This window comes from Gopherus flavomarginatus, chromosome 5, assembly GCF_025201925.1.
Source record: "Gopherus flavomarginatus isolate rGopFla2 chromosome 5, rGopFla2.mat.asm, whole genome shotgun sequence".
In the NCBI taxonomy this organism is placed as follows: Eukaryota; Metazoa; Chordata; order Testudines; family Testudinidae; genus Gopherus; species Gopherus flavomarginatus.
Window position 1 is genome coordinate 67,577,620 of NC_066621.1, and position 23,107 is coordinate 67,600,726.

The following is a 23,107-nucleotide window of genomic DNA, read 5'->3' on the forward strand; positions in this document are numbered from 1 at the left end:
CTTCCTCCACTCCAAAAAAATAAAAAAACAAAAACAAAAACAACCTTGTTCCATACTTCTTCCACCTAAAACAACCCTCTAGGTTCACTCCCAGGCTCCTTCTCATCAGTTACTTCCCCCTCTCTCAGCTCCTCCATTACCCTTGGCTCTCCCAAGCCTTTGCACTGCTTCTGAGGACTGACAGAAATAAGTTTCTGTATTGTAGTTTAAATGAATTATTACTCAAAGCTCTGTATTAATATGCCTAGTAAGGAATCTATTTGTAAAAAATATTTCCTGAATCTTTTTTGTAGTCTTTATTGTCACAGACATGCTTGACGACAGATATTTTGAAATAAACTGCCGAAAAAATTGAAACTGGTGTGATAGTGTATGTTATTTTGACAAATAAAATGTGTAAAATTTTAAAATCCTATGCATAATTTTTTTCATTTTTTGGTGCAGAATTCCCCCCAGGAGTAGAGAGAGTATATCTGTGCTTGAGACGGGTGTTTGATTATTTAGCTATTTCAGTTTCATTCTTTCTGCAGTAAAGGGCCTTCGTAACTTTTATTAAAATTTTAGGGTTCATGACATTAATACACTCCTAAAATTAACTCAAACATCTCTAAATATCTGTCATTTCTGCAAAACTATATACCGAATGATAGCTAGGGTCAAATCACCCCTTTGTAGAGGTGTTATGTTAATTATCACTGGGATTTTCCGCCAGGTAAGAGTACACAAAAGGAAATCCAATAAAAAACAACATTTGTAATCCTGCAGCACTTTATTTATTTTATACACGGCAAGTGGAGGTGCGATTTTAGGAGCACTCCATATTTGATTACCATAGTGCCTAGAAGTCCTACTTATGGACTGGGACCCCATTGTACTAGCCACAGTTCAAACAGAACAAAAAGACATCCCTGTTCCAAAGAGCTTCCAATTTAAGTACAAAACAAAAAGTAACAGATGGATATAGACAGATGGAGAAGTACAAGGAAACAAAGGGACAATACTGATCAGCATGACAGGCAGTGGTCTCAGCACACCAGTAGCCTAACTGTTGTCAAGTTTTTTTTTTTAGTTTTTCCCATCTTAAAACCCCCCACGCTTAACACCACTTGCCTCTCCAACCATCAGCCTCCTTCCTTCTCCCTTTCATCTCTAAACTCACTAAATGTTCAATTTACAATTGCCTTCTGCAGTTCTCCCATAATTCCCTCCTAGACTCCCTCCAATCTGGTCTTCCCAGCCTTGCACTTCACTGTAACCTCTCTCATCAAAGTCTCTAATGACCTCTTCCTAGCCAAAGCTCATAACAAGTCCATCCTCATCCTTTTTGACCTGTCAGCACCACCAACCATGCTCTCTCCTGGTTCTCCTTCTACGTGCCTAATCATTACTTCAATGCTCTTCGGAGATTCTCCTCATCCCCCTCCCACCCACCTCGCAGCAACTTTCTGTGGAGGTTGCACAGGGCTCTGTTCTTGGTCACCTTCATTTCGTCCTCTACAAATTATCTCTGGGTAATCTAATTCATAAACACAAATTCAACTACCATCTCTATATGAAGAATTCAGGGCTGGTGGTCAAATGAAGAGGTGAGGGTGAGGAAATGTGCAGCAAAGGAAGTGGATGGGTCATCAACACAGAAGTGAAAGTCACCACAGATGAGCATGGGAGACTAAAGAAAGGAAGAGAGAAAGCCACGAGCTGGCTGGACAGTAGATGATCACAACATGAAAGGGCACAAGAGAAAAGTCAGATGCATTGCTTTTCCAAAGAGGAGAAAGAGTGGGAAGAGGAGAAGGGAAGAGTTGGAAGCAGCAGGAACAGAGGGGAAGCCAAACATCCCAGGGCACGATGTGTGAGAGAAGATTATTTGGAATGGGAGTACTTAGGTCAATGCTAACTTTAAAAAACAAACAAACAAACAAAACAAATACCCCTATTTAGTGTTTGGGTTCTACTCGCATTCTTTCATGTTTATTACAATCCAGTGAAAATAAATTTGGATTAAACCAAGAGACAGACATGTCCTTCCCTGCCTACAGTGGCCTATTTTCAAGAAGATATCACAACAGAAGCCAATAGGGTTGAGTAAAATATGGTCACCCATCTTTATATGTGTGAAAAAAAGCAACCAGTTCCATTTTTGCAATTGCTGGGGAGTTTTGAGAGGTCCTGGAGAAAAATGTCTATTAAAAAAATGTAATTAATGCCTTAAATTGACGAAGGCACTATAGATCTAGAATTTTAAATTCACATATGCTATCATGAATATTTCATCAACTCCAGTAAAACTTTTCCTATTAAAATACAGTTTTATTATATAAATTTTAGTTTATAATATATTCAGTAATCATATTCCCAGTTGCAAATATTAAAGTACTCTTAATAAATTTCATAATATATTTCTGATAATGGCACTTCCTCATATTGGCACAAAGATGTCACATAATCAAAACACCTGAGTTATATAAAACACAGAAACACAATGCTTAACATAAAGCCCCACAATATCAAGTCACTGTTAAACGTTCAGAGTTAGAACAATTATCTCATGCTAAGCATGTTTTCTTTGGTCAACACTTCATTCCCTTTATCATTTTCCTTGATCTGTATTTTGGTATAAAAATTGTAATATATCATTACTATAACCCGACAGCGACTATAGTGACACAACTAAGGTAGCAGAATGGGGTCTTGGTCCATGACTAGGGCTCCTAGGCACTACAGTCATACAAATAAAATAAAAATATGGTACTATAGACAAGTTCACAAATAACTACAAATAAAATAGTACTGCAGGTCTTCTTAACAAAAAAAACAGATAAAAATGCAAGCTACATTTATAGTGTCTAAATTTCAGTCGCATTATGTTTGAAAATGTTTTCAGGGAAGCAGACTTTGTATACTCTCCACTAGCTAACAGCTACAAATGACATTATCTGTAGGCTAAGATAGGTAATAGGACATGAAAGAAAAGTTGTAAGAGGCCCCAATTAGAGAAAAGTATTGGCAGGCTCATGCTAACCTGCCTGTAGCATGCAGAGATCATCTTAGCCTTTCAAGACATATTATGAGACAGCTGCTATAACCTCAATAACATTTTTTTCTAATTTTAAAAGAAAGGTAGACTGGTATAATTCTGTTTAATTTCTAATCACACATTTTACAAAAAATAAATTTCAGATTAATAGTATTCAGCGTAAACAGGGTACAAGAATCAAGCATAAAAGGATATTGAAGAATAAGTACAAAGTACTTTAGTCTGACTTTTGCTGTTCGAATTACCATACACCACAGCATTTAAAAGTGATCTATTAGTGGTTACAGTCCTCCGCTCCCCCCCGTTTTTTGTTTTTTTTTTAAATCAGAATGAATTTAGTACCAGACTGACAGTCCTGGAAATATATATTTTCCACACAATGGTTACAGCATATGCAGTGAAAGTTAAGTGTGTCCCCACAAGGCTCTGCCAAGATACCTCACCCTTGACCTGGAGTGTCTGTTGTCATTCAGTCCTAGCCTTTCTGCCACAACTGCCAACAAAGGGACCAATTAATGAAAACTTTAGGGGTGCCTTCTGTGATGTGGACACTTGTCCACTGGGAAATGAACTGAGAGAAGATTTGTTTCACATTGGCTAAACAGCCATTGTATGGTAACAATTAAGTCACCACCAGCCCGGCCTGGATTCAAACCAGCAACCAAAAGATGTAAGGCTTTATGAGTCTGATCCAATACCCACCGAAGTAAATGGATATTTACTTCAAAAGGGGTTTGCATCAGGCCTTATATCTTTTCCTCTCCCAAAGATAAATTCAGAAGAAGAGTTTTGACACTTTCTGTAGCACTAAGATCCAGAGGTGCCTGTGTGGAAATCTCTTGCATAATGATCATCAACATACAAGACTAACATCATCAAAGCTGGGGGAGAAATCCTGCCTCTAATCAAGTCAATGGCAAAACTATTGACTTCAATGGATCTAGGATTTCAAAAGATGTCTTCACTGATGCACCAGTCAATTCTAAGTGTATATGGTCCAGGCTCCAAATCTCATGACCAATTAACAGTTAACACCAAAACATGAATTGTCCCCCTATCAGTCTAGTAGCCTAATAGATATTCCCTTTAAAGTTGTCCAAGATACTAAAATCCTGTCTTTTTTTTAAATGTAGCAATAATGTTTAATTTAATAATTTAAGATGCAGATTATTAAGTTTTGCCGTAAAAATATACAAAGAAGGGAAAATAAAATCTATGTGCTATTTAATTATAAGTCTCCTAAAGGTATTTATAACTGAATTACACAGTGCCTCATAAGGTATCCAGTCCAGCAGACAGAGGACCACAAAATAAAGCTAAGCAGTTCCCTTGCTAGATGGAAATACAAAAAGGCACCATATCATTCAATTATGTGCACCTCCAGGGACCATATAATTACATCATAAATCTATTTTTAAAATGTGACTAAAAATAGTTTCATTTTAGCAGGGCAAGTAAATTTAATATACAGCACATAAATACCCGCACAAACACAATTTAAAACAGGTTGAACTGGGCATTCCTATGATAGTATCTAATAGAAATTTACATTATTATTTGATTGCTTATCTTTCATTATCACCATATAAAAGTAATTTCCATGCAAACTATGGCACAGAATATTCAGGCTACAATAAAACAGGCTAAATGGAGGTGCTCACCTACTATGGTGATGGGCGCGGCTAAGATTCTACATCAGTGATTTTCAACCTTTTTTTATTTGTGGACCTCTAAAAATTTTCAAATGGAAATGCGGACCTCTTTGGAAATCTTAGTCATGGTCTGCAGACACCAGGAGTCCACATTCACACTGTAAATCATTAATCTTCACAGATTAACCTTTGCTGTTTTATGGCCTCATTCTCCTCTCATCGACAGGAATACTGCCATTAACTTAAATGAGAGCCTTCATATTTTGAGAGTTATGTAACTATACTTTTAATTTACATGGACTGTGTAATTTTGGTTAACTGTTAAAAACAAAGTTGGTCCAGTAAAATATACTATCTCACCCACCTTGTCTCTTTAAAAATACTTTAGTTATTTTTGTTCATTGTCCCACAAAAAGTATTAAAAGAAAATAAGGTGAAAACTAGACCTATGCACTCACCATGTGGCACTGGGGGAAAGTAGTCATTTTCCGAGTGCTCAACATGGACTCATTAAATTAGGTCAGGCTTACAAAAAATTAAAAAAAGAAATAAATTATAACATAACAGTTAAAATTATTCTAAAGAAAAACTACTGTGTTTTAAATAAAATGGAAAAGCTTAAGTTAAAAGAATAAGTAAATACATATTGAAGAGTTCTTGTTTTTAACATTGACAGGTTCTCTGCGTGTCACTGGAGGAGGTACAATTGTCTTTCAATAGGGTGAATTGTGTTATAGATATACTTATGTATATGAATGGAAATATAGTTGGTTAAACAGCAACACAAAGCAATTCTTCTAGTGTTACACAGTTATTGTGCAAGACTTGTAAGTTTAAAGTGCATTTAAATGACCCAGTAAATGACCTCTATAAAAAACCCACTAAGACATATAGACAAAGCCTGTTAGTGTGGAAGCTCAACCCTGCACGGTGCTAAACACCCTCAGTTTGCAATGACTTCAAAAATCTGGGGTAAGTGGACATTTGTTATCCCTTTGATATTACCTGTATCTGCAGAAAATTTTACTGAACTAATATTTCCAACTCTTCTCTCTCTAGCTTAGTTCTTCAACACAGCTAAAAAGAAAACTGCAATTCATTTTCAAAAATTAGAATCACTTTAACTGTACAATGTGTAGACAAATGTTTAAAAAAAAAAGATTTGTACAAATGATAAGCCCAATGCCTTGCATTACAGTACTTTGAGTTTCTCGCATAAAGTACTGAGTGTCCTCAGCTTCCTTTACTTCAGTGGGAAATGAATTCACTCAGCACTTTATAGGATTTCCTTAACCAGCTGAAATCAAACTGAAGTACTGCTCTTTGGCTACTTAATGATTTGAATGCAAAGATCTTATACTGCAACTACCCTGAAGCGACACACTGCACTCTGTAGCCTACATGGTTCATCAGGTACTAATTAGGTAGCTTGTTCTGTCAACGCTTTCATGCTCTTCTTCTATTAATTGATCATTCTGCCAAATTAATGACACTACTGCACCAGCTTTGAATTCCCTGAGCCCCTTTACCTGAGATGCACAATGATGAAAAAAAAAATCAAAAGGTCACAAGTTAACTGTACCTGTCCAAGATTCGAAGCAACACTAAAATCACTATGATGAAAGGTTAATTATATCTACCTTGTTCCACCAATATTCCCCTGAACTTAGAAAATGCACTCATTTTCCCTAGATGATAAAGGAGGACAAAAACATAAGACAGCAACATATCCTCACACAAGGTTAAGACAGCACTATATATTTGAAAACTATATGACAATAAAAGGTCAAGTAGCAAAATGTTTCCAATATTCTGAGCTAAATCCTGACATTCGAGAAACACGAAAAAGTGGGGAACAAAATACTTTATTCTAGATGTAAAATAAAACTAAATAAAAAACTAAACTGTATATAAGTCATAATTACACTTTTGCTAATGGTAAGGAAATCAACCCAAAGTACGACACACTTCTAATTAACAGGACAATGTCACCTTTTCTGGATCTCTAATAATATGATTTTACACATCTCCAAATACAAAAGGGAATTTAGCATTTGGGCCCAAGGGAGAGGATAAAATTTACTGAAGTTACTACCTTGTAAATTACACACTGAACAAGTTTCTCAGGATCTCTCTGGCACACACCTACTCAGAATATTTTTAGTTCACATTATTGTAAATTACTGTTTTATTCTGTATAACAGGAAAATATAAAATCATTAATACTCTGCTGTAACAACAGCATTCTGACTACATCTTAAGCATGCCAGAGAGGCCCAAACAATAACTGCCCCTACAGTTTCACACAATTCTCATAACAAAACTATGACTAAACCAGTATATTATCATATTTTCCCTTGACTGTTTATAATCTAGTTTGTGACACCACAATAAGACTATGAAAGCTTAAAAAATATAACCAAATGACAAAGTGCTGCCAAATACAGCACACTACTGCCACCTAATGCTTACTAGAACATTGGACATTTTCTCAACACTATCACTTATGAAACACAGAGCCACTCTTACAGCATAAAAAAAAGTCAATTTCTGATTTTTTTAAAAATAATGCTTTGGTTTAATATTTTTCCTCACAGATGTTTTACTTAAAATAGACCAGCATGATCATATACTCTTTCACGCATACATGAAGTGATCACGGAAATAACTAAATCACCAAGCTAAACTCAAAAATCAAAATATTTCATTTGCAGTGCTAATAAAAATGCTTAACTCTATAAATGAACTCCAACAGGACTACTCAAGCACATGAAATATAAGTACATTTTCTGGATCATGGTCCAAATTTTTTTGGTTTTTTAAGTTCTCTTACTCTGTTTGTATACTAGCCTTTGCAGTACAAAGACAGTAAATGCAATTCAAATTCTCAGGTGGTTGACGTAGGGAATATTTAAAAACCATCTGATCCCAAGCTAATGCCTTGCTTCTGCCACAGAAAATAAAAACTGTCTTTGCTTCTTAATGTTTTTAATATTATTAATTTTGTGACAAAGTGCTCTGAAACTTGAACCATATTCACTTCCACAAAGAGAATCAGATTCTGGGTCCTGAACCTTTTTGAGTTCCCTGGATTGACAGGGGGTGGAAGTACTCTGAAAACAGTCTATTCATTCCCTGGGGGTTACAGAATTCCTAATGGCATCTAAGTCCTCTACTGCCTTGAGGAGTGGATTTAAGATCTCCAGAGAAAGATCTACCCACATAGGGTTGGATAAAAGCAAGATCATCATCATCATCATCTTGGCTCATCACTCTAACTACATCAACCTTCTATTTGAGTGCCTCTGCTTGCTTTCCTCTCACCTCTGCACCAAATATAAGCATCTTGTCTTTACCTTTAAAGCCTTTTGTAAATTAGTCCCACCTTACCTAGCTGATTTTATTTATTTTGACACCGACTCTTGCCTTCCCTCTACCAGCATTCTCAGCCTTTAGTTCCCAACAGTATCTTCATGCTTTCTCCCATGCTGCCCCTAATGCACAGGAAACATTAACTGAAAATATCTGAAGACACTTCTTCTTCTTCAAATCCCTTTTTAAGACTCATGTTTGCAATGATGCCAACAAAACCTAGCCTGCTGAGCCTGGCTAGATAGGCAATCAGCTGTATTTACTCCTCTTCCACTTCTCTTCTGATTCCTTCCTCCCTTCTGCTAATCCCAATTAAACAAACAAACTATATTTACTTCTGTTAAAGCAGGGCCACTTCTTTCCTATATTCGTTTGTTTGTATGTCATGTCCAAATCATCTACCCTTTCTCTATTTGTGTCTTTAAATTGCAGGAATGGTCTCTTTTCTGTATTTATGCAGCACTCAGCACAATGAGGTCCAGAATCCTGACCTGGGCTGATGGGCACTACCATAGCAGAAATATTTTCTAATAACAATGTGCTATGATTCAGGGTCTTTATGGTGAAGCGATGTTAAAGGACAGAACACACAGACAACAAAAAAGTTTTCATTAAGATTTACTCATTCTCTGCCTATAGGAAACAGTTATCCCACTCTATACATTGTTCTGTAATTTTTAATTTAAGAAATATGTTTTATTTGAATATCAGTCATGATAAAATAAAAAGGCATGGCTAGATCTGTATCTTTAGAGCTCTTCTTATATACAACTCCAGGCAAACGCTCACCACACAACTAACTAACTAACTAACTACACAAATTGGTGTTTACTGCTAGCTATGCATTAATAAAACATGACTGGCTGGTGACTCTCCGATACAGATGCTCCCCAACTTATGCAAGCGTTCCATTCCAGAACGTCTTGCGCAAGGAGAAGACATATACCCGACAATTACGCAAAAAAATAAAAAGAGCGAGAGAGCGAGCGCGAATGAGCTTACGGAACTTTTTCCAGAACTGCGGGTTTGCATAATCTGGGGAGCGTCTGTACTGACAAATTTTGGAAAAAAAATTAGACTTATTAAAAAGAAAAAGGGCTTACCCATTAATGTATTTATTTTTATAGTCATTGTCCTAGCACATGAACTAGGAATTAAAAAAAAAAAAAAAAAACCATAATATTTTGTTAAATGCTATTTTACACTGAGGGTTTTTTTTTCTTGGAGGGGAAAAAAAAAGTAAAAACAGTACATCTTCCTCATGACCAGAACTCTGCTGTGAACACAGTTACAAATTTTATCTGTATTTTACCCCTTACACTAGAATCCAATTAGCTCTCCACTTTAATTTCATAACAAACCAGGATAGTGAAGAATTTATTTTTTCACTGAAAATGCAAACTACACCACTGTAGGTTGAGTACAAGATTTAACCAAACCGCCCATGTTTCCCCTTCTTCTATACTTGAGTTTTCCAGCACCCCATCCAATCCAGTGCAGTTGTATTTGGGAAATGACTACCAAGGAAGGAGTACTGCGGAAAGGGATCTGGGGGTCATAGTGGACCACAAGCTAAATATGAGTCAACAATGCAACTGTTGCAAAACAAGCAAACATCATTCTGGGATGTATTAGCAGGAGTGTTGTAAGCAAGACACGAGAAATAATTCTTCCACTCTACTCCAGATGATTAGGCCTCAGCTGGAGTATTGTATCCAGTTCTGGGCACCACATTTCAGGAAGGATGTGGACAAATTGGAGAAAGTTCAGAGAAGATCAACAAAAATGACTAAAGGCCTAGAAAACATGATCTATGAGGGAAGATTGAAAAAACTGGGTTTGTTTAGTCTGGAAAAGAAGACATGATAACAGTTTCCAAGTACATAAAAGGTTGTTACAAGGGGGAGGGAGAAAAATCATTCTTCTTAACCCCTGAGGATAGTACAAGAAGCAATGGGCTTAAATTGCAGCAAGGGTGGTTTAGGTTGGACATTAGGAAATACTTCCTGTCAGGGTGGTTAAGCAATGGGATAAATTGCCTAGGGAGAGATTGTGGACTCTCTATCACTGGAGATTTTTAAGAGCAAGTTAGACAAACACCTGTCAGGGATGGTCTAGATAATACTTAGTCCTGTCATGAGTGCAGGGTAGTGGACTAGATGACCTCTCGAGGTCCCTTCCAGTCCTATGATTCTATTTACAAATACAAAATTTACTATTTTCTTCAAACATTTTCTGTTGAAATTAGCAGCGAATGAGCTTCACTGAGATTCCTGCCACAGTTAACAGTATATCCGTTTTTATAAAACACAGGGCCCAATCCAACAAGCGCAAGCATAACCAATGCTTTTCAACTTAATGGGACTACACATGGTCAAATGGATGTTTTAGTTTACATGAGTGCCTTTTGTGATCTTCACTTTACTATTTCCTTTGATGTTGCACAGTCAGAACAAATACAAAATAGAAGTCCTATGACAGAAGACAAGGTACGTGAACGCATGTAGAACTGTAAATCAACCGGCACACTTACCTTGACCTTGTGTTTTTATCTCAGATACCATTAAGAGAGCAAGCTCCTGAACATTACCAGCCCTGCATTCAAGGCAAGAAAGCTACTGGTGCCAACCTGAGCTAAACTTTTGTATGTCATACATCTGTATGAAACACAGAGCTGGAAGGGACCTCAAGAGCTCAATTGGTCCATCTTCCCACACAGAGGCAGGATTAAGTATACATCCTTTTGTATAGCCTGTTCTTAAAACCACCCTCAACCTCCTTAGGTAATCTGTTCCAGTATTTAACAATCCTTGTAGAGTAAGAAAAATTTTCCTAATACCTAATCTAAATCTCCCTTGCTGTGAATTACTGTAAACTGATTACCTTGTCGTACCCCTGCTTGATCTCTTTATGACAACTTACATATTGCCTTCTGGACTAAACATGCCCAATTCTTTCAATCTTTCCACATAGGTCATTTTTTCTAAAGCTCTTATTTCTGTTGTTCTCCCCTAGATTTGATCCAATCTGTCCATATCTTTCTTCAAGTGTGGTGCCCAAAACTGGGCACTGTAACCTTGTTTTTGGAGCTGGCATAGATAGGTCCCTTCCCATCTTAGTGTGTTTTTTTTAAATGCCAGTGAATTAAGTTTAAAAGAGTTCCAGTCAGAAAAGGTTTATCTGAGCCAACAGATTACCAGATAATGAAACATTTAATCTCTTTTAATTAATAAATTGAAAAAGGTGCAGCAGTAGGACTGAATAAAAGACACTGAGTAGGAAACACTAGGTCTGATCCGCTAGATATCACACTGGATACAGCCCTTAGCTGACATTCCAGCTTCTGTGCAAAGAAGCATTTGCTTGCAGGGTGACTTATTACTGTTGTCAAGTCACCAAAAACCAGTGGGCTACAAAGTGCTCTAAAGGATGCAAATTTGAGACAACATGACACTCTACTGTAAACAGTAATCTTAACAAATGAAAGAATTCTGAAGTAATTCTGGCACCAAATCAAAAGCCTTGTTCAATCAGCACAAAAATTATTTCTATCTTTTGAATACAAGAAAAGTAGAGACATAATTTCCCTTTTCAGATAAATGACTTCCTCCTCTAACCTCTGTGTTTATTTTGTGCTGCGCTCCACAAATGTCAACCAAGGATTCCCTAGAACATCCCTGTAAGGTAAGAAGGTCAACTGCTAGCCTCATTTCAGAGATGGAAAAACTGAAGTAAAGAACAGTAAATGGAATTGTCCAAGAACATGTAGTAAATCAGAAGGAGATCTAGTAAAGAACCCAAGAATTCCTGGCTCCCATCCCCAAAATTACTTTATTTGAGCAGGTTAGCATTCAGGGAGACATATTAGGCTTCTAAATCACTTACCCGCTTTTGAAAATTTTAATCATTGGGACTATCTCCTGTTTTCCAGAATGACTTACATGTCCAAGTCACATCTGAAAATGGATTTAGGTACATTTTAAATTTTTACTCAAGACTTTCTCTCTCATTTCTCTATCACTGGTAGGAATATGGAACATCTACTGACTGGGAGCCATAAAAACAAAAAATCTCAAAGTGACAGCTGAGAATGCTGACTGATTATTATTTTAAAAACACTAAAAAATACATATTAACAAAAGACAAGTAATCTGTAATGATACATAGGTGTAAAATCCACAAGACGACAAGTGTACAAGTTACCTTGTTGGAGGAACAGAGATCAGAATAAGCCCAAGGCATTCTGACAAACATGATTTTCAGATGTTACCACATTACATACAGAGAAATGCCACTGAGTTGAATGTAGGAACGTACATGTTCCATCCCAACAGCTTAGGCATTCAAAATAAAACATTTTTAGGAAATGCATGTGTGACTGAAAGCACTCCTATATTCATGCCTGACACACTATTGTAATAATCTTCTGAGGTATCATTTGAAAACTAATAACTTTTTCGTCAGTAATATCATTTTGAAATGTATATTGCAAACTATATATGCAAAGTTATGAAGTCCCCGTGTGATGTTATAGCATACGCTTATAATCACACCCCCCTGCCTCCACAAAGATTGTTAAAAAGGTCTATCCGAAACAAAGGAATGTTTATCTCAATTAACATAAAGTAGAAGACAGAGTCCTTCAGCGAGCAGGAGGAAGAAATAGCAGGAGACAAAACAAATTGGCATTTCAGCAAACAAGGTGGAAAGAAAGAGCTTCAAGACTCCTTCATCACCAGATTCCATGTTGCTTCCTTTATTGTTTGAATAAACTTTGCTTTGAGGAGTAATCTTCAGATGAATCCACTTCAAGGGTTCATTGGACTATAAAAGAAAAGGACAGAAACTGCCAAATGATCTCTCTCTCTCTTTCACCTAAGACAAAGGCACCAGCACCTGTGGGATTCTGGGAGAGACCCTGACAAAGGGTCAGTCACCATTTTATTGGAAGACTGTGGGTAAGAAAGGTCATCTTAAACAAAGCCTTGAACCAAAACTTACTAAATTAATTTTAGACTTTTAGATGTGTTTTCACTTTTATTTGCTTGTTAATAAACTTGTTTTATTTTTTAATCCAAAACAATCCAGTGCTGTGTTTAAACTGAACAGTTTAGTAACTCCAATTAAATTAGCAATCTGTTGAATACTGACTCTTTAGATAAGTAGCTTTTGAACATTTGTACTGGTGACCCCTTTCACATAGCAAGCCCCCTAGTGCGATCCCCCTTATAAATTAAAAACACTTTTTTTATATATTTAACACCATTATAAATGCTGGAGGCAAAGTGGCATTTGGGGTAGAGGCTGACAACTTGCGACCTTCCATGTAATAACCTCACAACCCCCTGAGGAATCCCGACCACCAGTTTGAGAACCCCTGGTTTAGATATTAAGGGTTGATTGGTCCTATAAACTGTTCAAAAGAGGGCTGGACAGTGCAGAACACCTTTTCGAGAACCTGCATGACTAGGAGTGTGTTGGAGACACCCTGCAAGTAGTAAACAAAGCTACTGGAAGCCAGAGTGTGACTGATGTGCTGCTGGCGTCAGAGCTGCTGGACCAGACCTACAGCTATACACAGACCTCAGTGTGTGACCTGAATGCTGGTAGGCTGTTGTAGGCAGACCAGGGTGTGAGGTACCAAGGGTTACAGGGCAGCTGGTGACAACCCCTTCCTGATCCAGATTGCACCCCACTATGTAACAGCATATAATGGCCTCACTCTTGCAAATAGAGTTAATAAAAAGTGTGCTACCATGATTACTGCTGAGAGTTAAAATCTCCTTTATTATGCTGGTAGAACTTGGCGACCATCATCCATATAAATGATGAACCTTCTAAATTGTATCAGGATTGCATGGCCACCATGACAACCATGAGATGATCAAAGGTAACTGTATTTGAAGTCTCAATTTAAAGCCAGCCACAAACTGGATCTAATGTTTCTGTTCAGATCAGAGATTGCAGGGTTGGATTTTACACTTATGTCATTGCCTTATGGGATTCGAGTTGAGTGTCCACCTTCTTTGATGCAGTAAGGAACGGGTTTTGACAGTCTGCTCTTGAGGTGAATGGAAACTTAGGTTTTCCAGGTGACTCTGAGGGAGAATATTGTATTACTAACAGAATCCTCTGGTGGTTTAGAAGTATTTACTAAGGATTTTTTGTCATCAGCTGTTGATGGTGTGGCCCCCAGTTACTTTCTCCTCAGGCTTAATCCTAATAGATCTCTATGATTTATGGATGACTTGCCACAGATGCAGATGAAGAGCTATCTTCCATCTGTTAAAGCAGAGCAATAACTGGAGCAGACTAATCCTAGATTCTTACTGATCAAGATCGTGTTTCAAAGGTCTCCCAACACTTCCACAACCTCTTATGCAACACTACCTAGAGATCAAGCAGTAACAACCACCACGGGGACATTGGCCTTCTTTGAAAAGCATAAGGTGCTAATTACTTTAAAAGAAGCATGCATTCAGCCTCTCCTCGCAAAGCCTTATTAATTGCTATCTAATCTTATATTTTACAGCAAAATAACAAAGAATTGTGAGGAGACATCTCTCAGAGAACCTGAATGCCCTCAGCTTCCCTGGCCCTTTCCACCACAGGTCAGAATCAGAAGGAGTACAGACATTGCACTTGCCAAGTTGGTTGATGATCATTTCATGGTGATAACGACCAATTGTGGAATTTTTAAAAGTGATTATTACTGGCTGCCTATTGGCTTTTGGGTAGTGTTTAAGGTGTTACTTTTGACCTGCAAAATCCTAAAGGGCTCAAGACCTAATCTGAGAGACTGCTATACTAATTAAGATCAGCAGAGATACTCAAGATGGACTTTCTTGCCATAATGGCAGGAGCTGCTGATGGGGAGTTCTACAAGAAGGACTGTCAACTACAGAATTAAATTCCCCATCAAACGAGTCCAAATTAGCTCGTTTGTTGACCTTCTGGGTACACTGAAAAGTGAGAAACTCTTGGGGTTAGTTGGGGATAGGAAAAGAGAATATGTACAGAGTGAGGAGATTTGGATTAGATTTGTAAGATTTTTTTCTGATCAGTGATCAGTGTATTGAAGAAGGGAGGGCAAAATATACTGCTATTTGATTTCAGTTATTTTATGACTTGTTTTAAATAGAGGACAAGGATGACTAGGTATTTCTTCATTTAAATTCAAACAAACAAATCCTCTCCATGCTACACTTGAAAAGATGCTAGCGCATCATACTAAAGATTTTACCAGTTTTCTTGGTTAGCAGGAAAATTAATATATAAGCAGAGTTTGTATTTGTACTGAAAAAAATTTAGCACATAGCTAACAGCGTCATTACAGAACAAAAGATCCCTGTCTATAGTGATCAATTAAACTAGACCCATCAAAAGATGCACCATGTTTAAAATATTTATTGTTACAGATTCAACATAAGTAAAGCCAGGTTCACATTAACTATAGTAAGAAGTTTGCAAATTCAGTGCTTTCTAAAAATACCTTATTGTCAGGTGGATTCTCTTATGTACTTTATTGTTGATCTGAATAGCTTATGTTCTACAGTCAGAGCTACTACTGTCTGAGTAAATAATCCAAAGCTTAAAATGTCAAAGTTAGGCACTAAAATAGCTACCCTAATTTTCACCAGTGCTGAGAAGCCAGAGCTCCTATAGGCTATGGGTTGTTGGAACCTCTGAATAAATCAGGCCACTTACTTAATTTGAAAATTTTGGCCTCACAGTCTTTTTAGTCTCCTTCGCTCTGCCCCTCATCATGCCCTGCTCTACCCCTTATCTATTTCAGCCATCTCCTGTTTGAAATGAGGTAACGCATACAATTCAAAGTAAAACCATGCAACCACATTATCCTATATTTCCTTCTTTAATGCTTCCCAGCACCCTATCTGCATTTTTAACCACTGTTGTACACCAAGATGTCTTAATTGATCTGTATATGCTGATATTCAGATCTTTTTCCTGCAAGGTTACAACTAAATTCACTACTACACTTGGCTGCATTTGAACCAGTGACCTAATATTTCACATAACATGGATTCATCCTTTAGGAACTAGAAAACTAAGGAATCTTCTTTATTTTTAAATTTTATCAAGAAACAGTGAACATATTTATAAGTATGAAACCTCTTCCATGAAGCTAAAAAACTTTTCAATCCTCTAGTACATCTTTTAGAATTTCACAAGAGATTCTATTTTTAAAAACATTTTCTTTGTTACTATTAATATATATACTATTATATAACAAGTTAAAAAAGAGCAAGTGAAAAATCACTTAGAAAAGTTAGAAGCCTGCAAGTCACAAGGGCCTGATGAAATGCATCCTAGAATACTCAAGGAGTTAATAGAGGAGGTATCTGAGCCTCTAGCTATTATCTTTGGAAAGTCATGGGAGACGGGAGAGATTCCAGAAGACTGGAAAAGGGCAAATATAGTGCCCATCTATAAGAAGGGAAATAAAAACAACCCAGGAAACTACAGAACAGTTAGTTTAACTTCTGTGCCAGGGAAGATAATGGAGCAAGTAATTAAAGAAATCATCTGCAAACATTTGGAAGGTGGTAAGGTGATAGGGAATAGCCAGCATGGATTTGTAAAGAACAAATCGTGTCAAACCAATCTGATAGCTTTCTTTGATAGGACAACGAGCCCTGTGGATAAGCGAGAAGCGGTGGATGTGGTATACCTAGACTTTAGTAAGGCATTTGATACGGTCTCACATGATATCCTTATTGATAAACTAGGCAAATACAATTTAGATGGGGCTACTATAAGGCGGGTACATAACTGGCTGGATAACCGTACTCAGAGAGTAGTTATTAATGGCTCCCAATCCTGCTGAAAAGGTATAACAAGTGGGGTTCCACAGGGGTCTGTTTTGGGACCGGCTCTGTTCAATATCTTCATCAACGATTTAGATGTTGGCATAGAAAGTACGCTTATTAAGTTTGCGGACAATACCAAACTGGGAGGGATTGCAACTACTTTGGAGGACAGGGTCAAAATTCAAAATGATCTGGACAAATTGGAGAAATGGTCTGAGGTAAACAGGATGAAGTTCAATAAAGATAAATGCAAAGTGCTCCACTTAGGAAGAAACAATCAGTTTCACACATACAGAATGGGAAGAGACGGTCTAGGAAGGAGCATGGCAGAAAGAGATCTAGGGGTCATAGTGGACCACAAGCTAAATATGAGTCAACAGTGTGATACTGTTGCAAAAAAAGCAAACGTGATTCTGGGATGCATTAACAGGTGTGTTGTAAACAAGACACGAGAAGTCATTCTTCCGCTCTACTCTGCGCTGGTTAGGCTTCAACTGGAGTATTGTGTCCAGTTCTGGGCACCTCATTTCAAGAAAGATGTGGAGAAATTGGAGAGGGTCTAGAGAAGAGCAACAAGAATGATTAAAGGTCTTGAGAACATGACCTATGAAGGAAGGCTGAAAGAATTGGGTTTGTTTAGGTTGGCAAAGAGAAGACTGAGAGGGGACATGATAGCAGTTTCCAGGTATCTAAAAGGGGGTCATCAGGAGGAGGGAGAAAACTTGTTCACCTTAGCCTCTAATGATAGAACAAGAAGGAATGGGCTTAAACTGCAGCAAGGGAAATTTAGGTTGGACATTAGGAAAAAATTGCTAACTGTCAGGGTAGTTAAACACTGGAATAAATTGCCTAGGGAGGTTGTGGAATCTCCATCTCTGGAGATATTTAAGAGTAGGTTAGATAAATGTCTATCAGGGATGGTCTGGACAGTATTTGGTCCTGCCATGAGGGCAGGGGACTGGCCTCGACGACCTCTTGAGGTCCCTTCCAGTCCTAGAGTCTATGAATCTATAAGTCTACAGAAAGTTCAGAAGAGACATCTCTAGATCCCATGTTAGCAGACAATACTGAGTGAGGAGGGCTGGTTGTGCATTTGCATCTCAGATTTCAGCTGCCCATCTCCCACCCTGTTCTTAAACCTGAACTTTAAAGATACAGAACAATAATGAAAGTATTAGACACTGATGACCATAAAAAGTAAACTGCAAACAAAAATATATACCAGTAATCATAAGCAATTTGTATGAAATTCAGTAAATTAGTTTCCTTGCTTGCTTACTTTGCCTTTATGATGGACTTCATTTTTCTAATGTGTGGATTGTATAAGAGTTGGATGGAGTTTCCTCTTCTCCACTTGTTTGTGTTATTCACTTTTTTCAGTATTTTTAGTATTCAGTGTTGAAACAAAAAGGTGACACATTGTCACAAATGTAATAAGCACTAAGATGTAGCATAATTCCCAAATGCTCTGGGGAGGCGGTTCATAGTGCCCCTTCCTTTAATAGATACCTATCTACCAACTCATTTAAACAAGGGAGTTCCATAGGCACATTGATACTGAGATAGGACTTTTAATCTTCATTCCCAATTCCTTCAGAGCAAGGCAGAGCTTTTGCACAAACTTGGCATTCTGTGTCATTGTATAGCACATAGCACAACAGAATCCTACTGGTTTGTCTCAGGTGTCAATCTGTATATTAAATAACTACTACTACTAGGCATGACATGAGTTGAACAGTATTAAAAGTCCACTTCATTAGGACCATATACATTGCAGAGAAATCACATGCAAAGCCATATCAAGGTAAAAATATCCACATACTTAAAAAGATATTTCTTTGTGTTAAACTTAACAGTTCAAACTTCACTGCTGTAATTGGTGAATCTTGACTGAAATCAATACACAAGGATGAAACTAGGTCATTATTTTTATTATGTTACAAAATACATTCTCTGCTGTCAGAATAGCATGATTCATCCTTTGAATACCAAAATTCTCCAACATGTATGAGGCCCCATAACGGAAGGAAGGATACCCAAAGTTTTGTTTGTTTGTTGGTTTGTTTTTTCACATGCAATAGAAGCAGATTTAATGATTATTTACGTAATGGGTATGCGTAGGAGCTAAGAATTTTCTAACCCTTAGGGTGCAAATTCTCAAATTTAACTCAACATCAACAAAGGCTTTTATAGCAGATATACACAGGGCTTTGAAATTATTTTGTAACTATAAAACAAAATGTTGAGACACCAATCTGAGAGCAGTTATACATGTACACAACTTTATGCATATGAATAGCCCCATTGACCTCAATGGAATTGCTCACATGTGCACTGTGAGACACATGCATAACTAAGGGACTGGAGCCCATGTAGACAAAAGGCCATATCTCTTTCTATTTTGATTAACTTTTTACTTCTGAAAGAAAAAAAACCCTACAATTTGATGATCACTTCAAAAACTAGTTAGAAAAACAAACAGATTGTTTTCCAAGTACTTCATGGTATTGGGTCCTTTTCAACCACCCTCCCCCAGTATAGTTTTCTTTAAACTCTGTATGAGACAGGAGCACCACATAAGGTCCAAAGAGGGGAGGTTTGACAGGCACATTGAACATCACATGGAAAAAATGCCCCAAATACAAACATATTCCTACAGTACCATATTACTAACATATACAGCCATAAAACACTTTTCTGGATTCTAGATTATAAATATTTTTCCCATACAAAGCTATCTTTAACTGATATTTCTTATTGAAATGAAGAAGACTGTACTTAATAATTTAACTAAAGAATTGTACAAGATCTACTACTGCCCTCTTCCATTGTTGCCAGTATGGTAATTTTCTTCATTCCCATGTATAACGCTCTCTGTAGTCCCTTCTATACTTTCTGAATGTATTATATAGCTATCTTAACACTAATCTATATATAACTACTTATGATCCAAAGAGAATCTCAGTGCCCACATGAGTGTTTAGTGACACATTTTATACCCTTTCCACATTAAGAAGAAGAGCTTCCTACACACTCCTTGCTCAAATTACCTGGATTTTCTTTAAGATTAGGGCACACTTTGTAACAGCAGCATATAATTTTCCTGAACATAATTCCCTTCCAGCAGAAAGGTATCCTATAATATCATCAGGATCAGCATCAACAGGAAGAGAAACCTAATTTTCAGCTTATCAAAGCTTATACATTTGCTGGGTTTATTCTCTGTAAACAGCAATTTTCACATACAGAATAGCTGCAAGCAAATTTGAAAACAACCTGGCAACTCATTTTTGACCCTGAAATACTGGACCAAAAAGGAATTGAAAATTATAGTAACAGGAAAAAAAGGTGTAAAATTTCACTTACTGAATTTATTTCTGTTATTCTAGTTTTATCTTCCTACTTTTAATCTATCACATAGTCATAACCAATATATAATGAGCAGTGCCTTTCCACATAGTGCAAATAACTGAGTGGGTTACCTGATAAATAGCAGTACAACCCAAACCCTCTAAATGCATTTATGATTTTATATTATTCAAACTAAAATGCATCAGTCTATGAAAAAATGTAGTTATCACAATATTTCAAATCTAAACGTGTCCTGAATATCAACGGACTACAGACTAAATTCAGGCTGCCTTTTCCACATAGCTAGCTAACAGAGCACAGTTTCTGAACCCTGCTCTCACCGTACTTGCAGAGTTTACTCTCTGCAAGTCTTCTATGCAGAGAGGATGTTTTAGAGTGGACTTGAATTAAATGTCTGCCAAGGAGGTGCTATGTGGAACTGTGACGGAGAGAGCACATATGCTCATATTAACACTTTTTTGCAGCTTTTCTGGATGCCTCTCTCTGTCACAAAAAACTAGATTTTATTTGCATCTGAAGTTTATAAAAGTACAGATAAGAGCCTTCCGTACACCAGCAGCCAGAACAGTACAAGTTGTATCAGGTTTCAAAATCTCACGTTTGATGTTTTTTCTTAAATCCCCAGCTCCTGAAGTCATGTGACTGTGAGAATCTCAGCATTTTTTTAAGCAAGATTCTAGTCTTCATGGTTACAGGGGAAAGCTTGAAATTCTGAGCCTACAACATTCAAAATCCAGAAGGCAAACAAAACATTTATTATTTTAAAACATTCATGATTTTAAGCCAATCTCACAGATTATTGAATATCTGGAGATTGTAATACTGTATGTTTTATTATCCAGAAATTGTGTAATGACATGTTTCAGTTAAACACATTTTCATACTCTAAAACTCCAAAAATAAAACTTAATAAAGGAAAAATAATCAAAATTATAATAAATCATTTTAGTCATTCAAAAATACTGACTGCAACATGAGTATCTAAGTACAATTTCATTGTCTAGTTATGAAATAATTCTGCTTCTTGAATTAAGTTATAGTTAGGGGGAAAAGTTATATTTTAGAAATTAATCAGTTCTTTTAAGTGAGTATACCCTTGTGAGTCAATTGTAGCAAGTCTCCCATATAGCCATGTTTGCTCGCCTTTCTATTACTCTGAAATTAAGGTCAGACCTGACCTTTCACACTACATACTACAAATGTAGAGAAATATCACCACTCCAATGACATATGGCATGACCTTTAACTTTAACCTACAAAGTTTACATCTGTATGATCATTCAGAATGCTAATATTACCTATGTGCAATTATAAGGGAAATAGCATATGGCAAAAAAGCAAAGAAAACAGCAGGTATTATTTGAAGATGACAAAAAGAAAGCATGGACTGCGACATCTGCCACTTTCCAGAAAATATTCATAGCAAGATTATTTACAAAACAACAATTGCATCTTCTATAATGCCTGATGCTAGTGACCATTTGCCATTAGAGCTATTACAATTACAGAATTTTGGTAATAACTGCAACTGGTATCTGAACCACTGGCTGCTTTATAAACTCCTGATTTCAGAACAGTATATATAATATTCAACAATTCTTAAAATAACATGAAGTTAAATGTTGTATTCTTATGCAGATAACAAAACTTTACCCTAACCTCATAACTTGGCAAGAAATTTCAGTGTAGGCAGAAGGAGGAATTGCTCTTCACTTGCCACTGTAGCTTCTGAGTGGGAGTTGGTTCTGCTACTCTACTATACTCTTACCACTTCTTTGTGGACAGAAATGGCTAGGGTGTCTGTGTGTGGCTCTATCTCCTACCCGAGCCAATCATGCCATTGGAAGGTTTGGAAAACCATAACTGGGCTATGTAATGAACATTGGGTATACAGGTTTCTGAAACTGTGTATTCACTCAATAAGTAGTGGAACCACATCATTTACAGTACACTTCCATATCCAGTGAAAGTGATTTGGAAGGACTGCAAATTAATTATTTGTATTAACATAGTAATACCCCATCGTGCTAGGCTCTGTACAAACAAAGAACAAAAAGATGGTCCCTGCTGTCTCTTGTATAAGACAAGAGACAATAGATGGATACAGACAAAGGAGTTCAAGGAAACAATGAGACAATAGCAGTAGCAAATGAAATTTGCTTCCGAGAATAAAGTAACTAGGAGTACTTTAAAAAAAAAAAAAAAAAAAGAAACTTGCCAGAATTAATCCGTATTAAATAAGAATACCTCTTATTCATCCAGCATAAGAAAATCACATGCTCTGGAGCTTCACTTGATAGTTTAAAGAGCTACCTACACTCACATACAAAATTATAACGTTCATTACACTTGGTTCTATTTATACAGAATTTATCAATTGAAAACAGTAGTTACTTTATTTTCGCATTATTTAAATAAGTAAAATATACTTACTAATAATACCAGCTTCTGATATTTCTGTTTCAGTTCAGTCAGGTTTTCTGATGGTTCTGCACCCAGAATTCTATACCAGTCTTTTTGTGGTATGTGTTTAAAGGCCATTATGTGACTAACTAGGAAGTGGCTTCTTTCGAGATCTGCTTAACACAATAAATAAGAAAGTGTAATGATAAGTTAGAGTGCATTTAAAAGGATTATGTGTGAACGACTTGAAACATGACAAAATATGGGACCATGGGAGAATGTGACTCCACCCCTCAATCCCATCTTAACAATGGCAGCAAGAGGTCACATGCCACAATGCAGATAAGTGTTTAACATATGCAGCCAAATAGGATTTATTACTTAAAATCAAAGAGGCAGATTTGCCTGTGGCTGATTGATTTATTCTGTTTCTAAGGGAA

General features: G+C 36.9%; 1 protein-coding gene across 9 annotated transcripts in view; it reads right to left on the minus strand.

The window, feature by feature from the left end:
* The window catches only part of DNAJC24 (DnaJ heat shock protein family (Hsp40) member C24), an 87,323-nt gene that overhangs the window by 61,358 nt on the left and 2,858 nt on the right, over nucleotides 1–23,107 (minus strand). For all 9 annotated transcript variants that reach the window (XM_050955190.1, XM_050955183.1, XM_050955189.1 and 6 more), the window contains one exon: nucleotides 22,698–22,840. In XM_050955190.1, coding sequence (XP_050811147.1) covers nucleotides 22,698–22,805 — 108 coding nt within the window. In that variant the 5' untranslated portion in view covers nucleotides 22,806–22,840. The remainder of the gene's footprint in view (nucleotides 1–22,697; nucleotides 22,841–23,107) is intronic.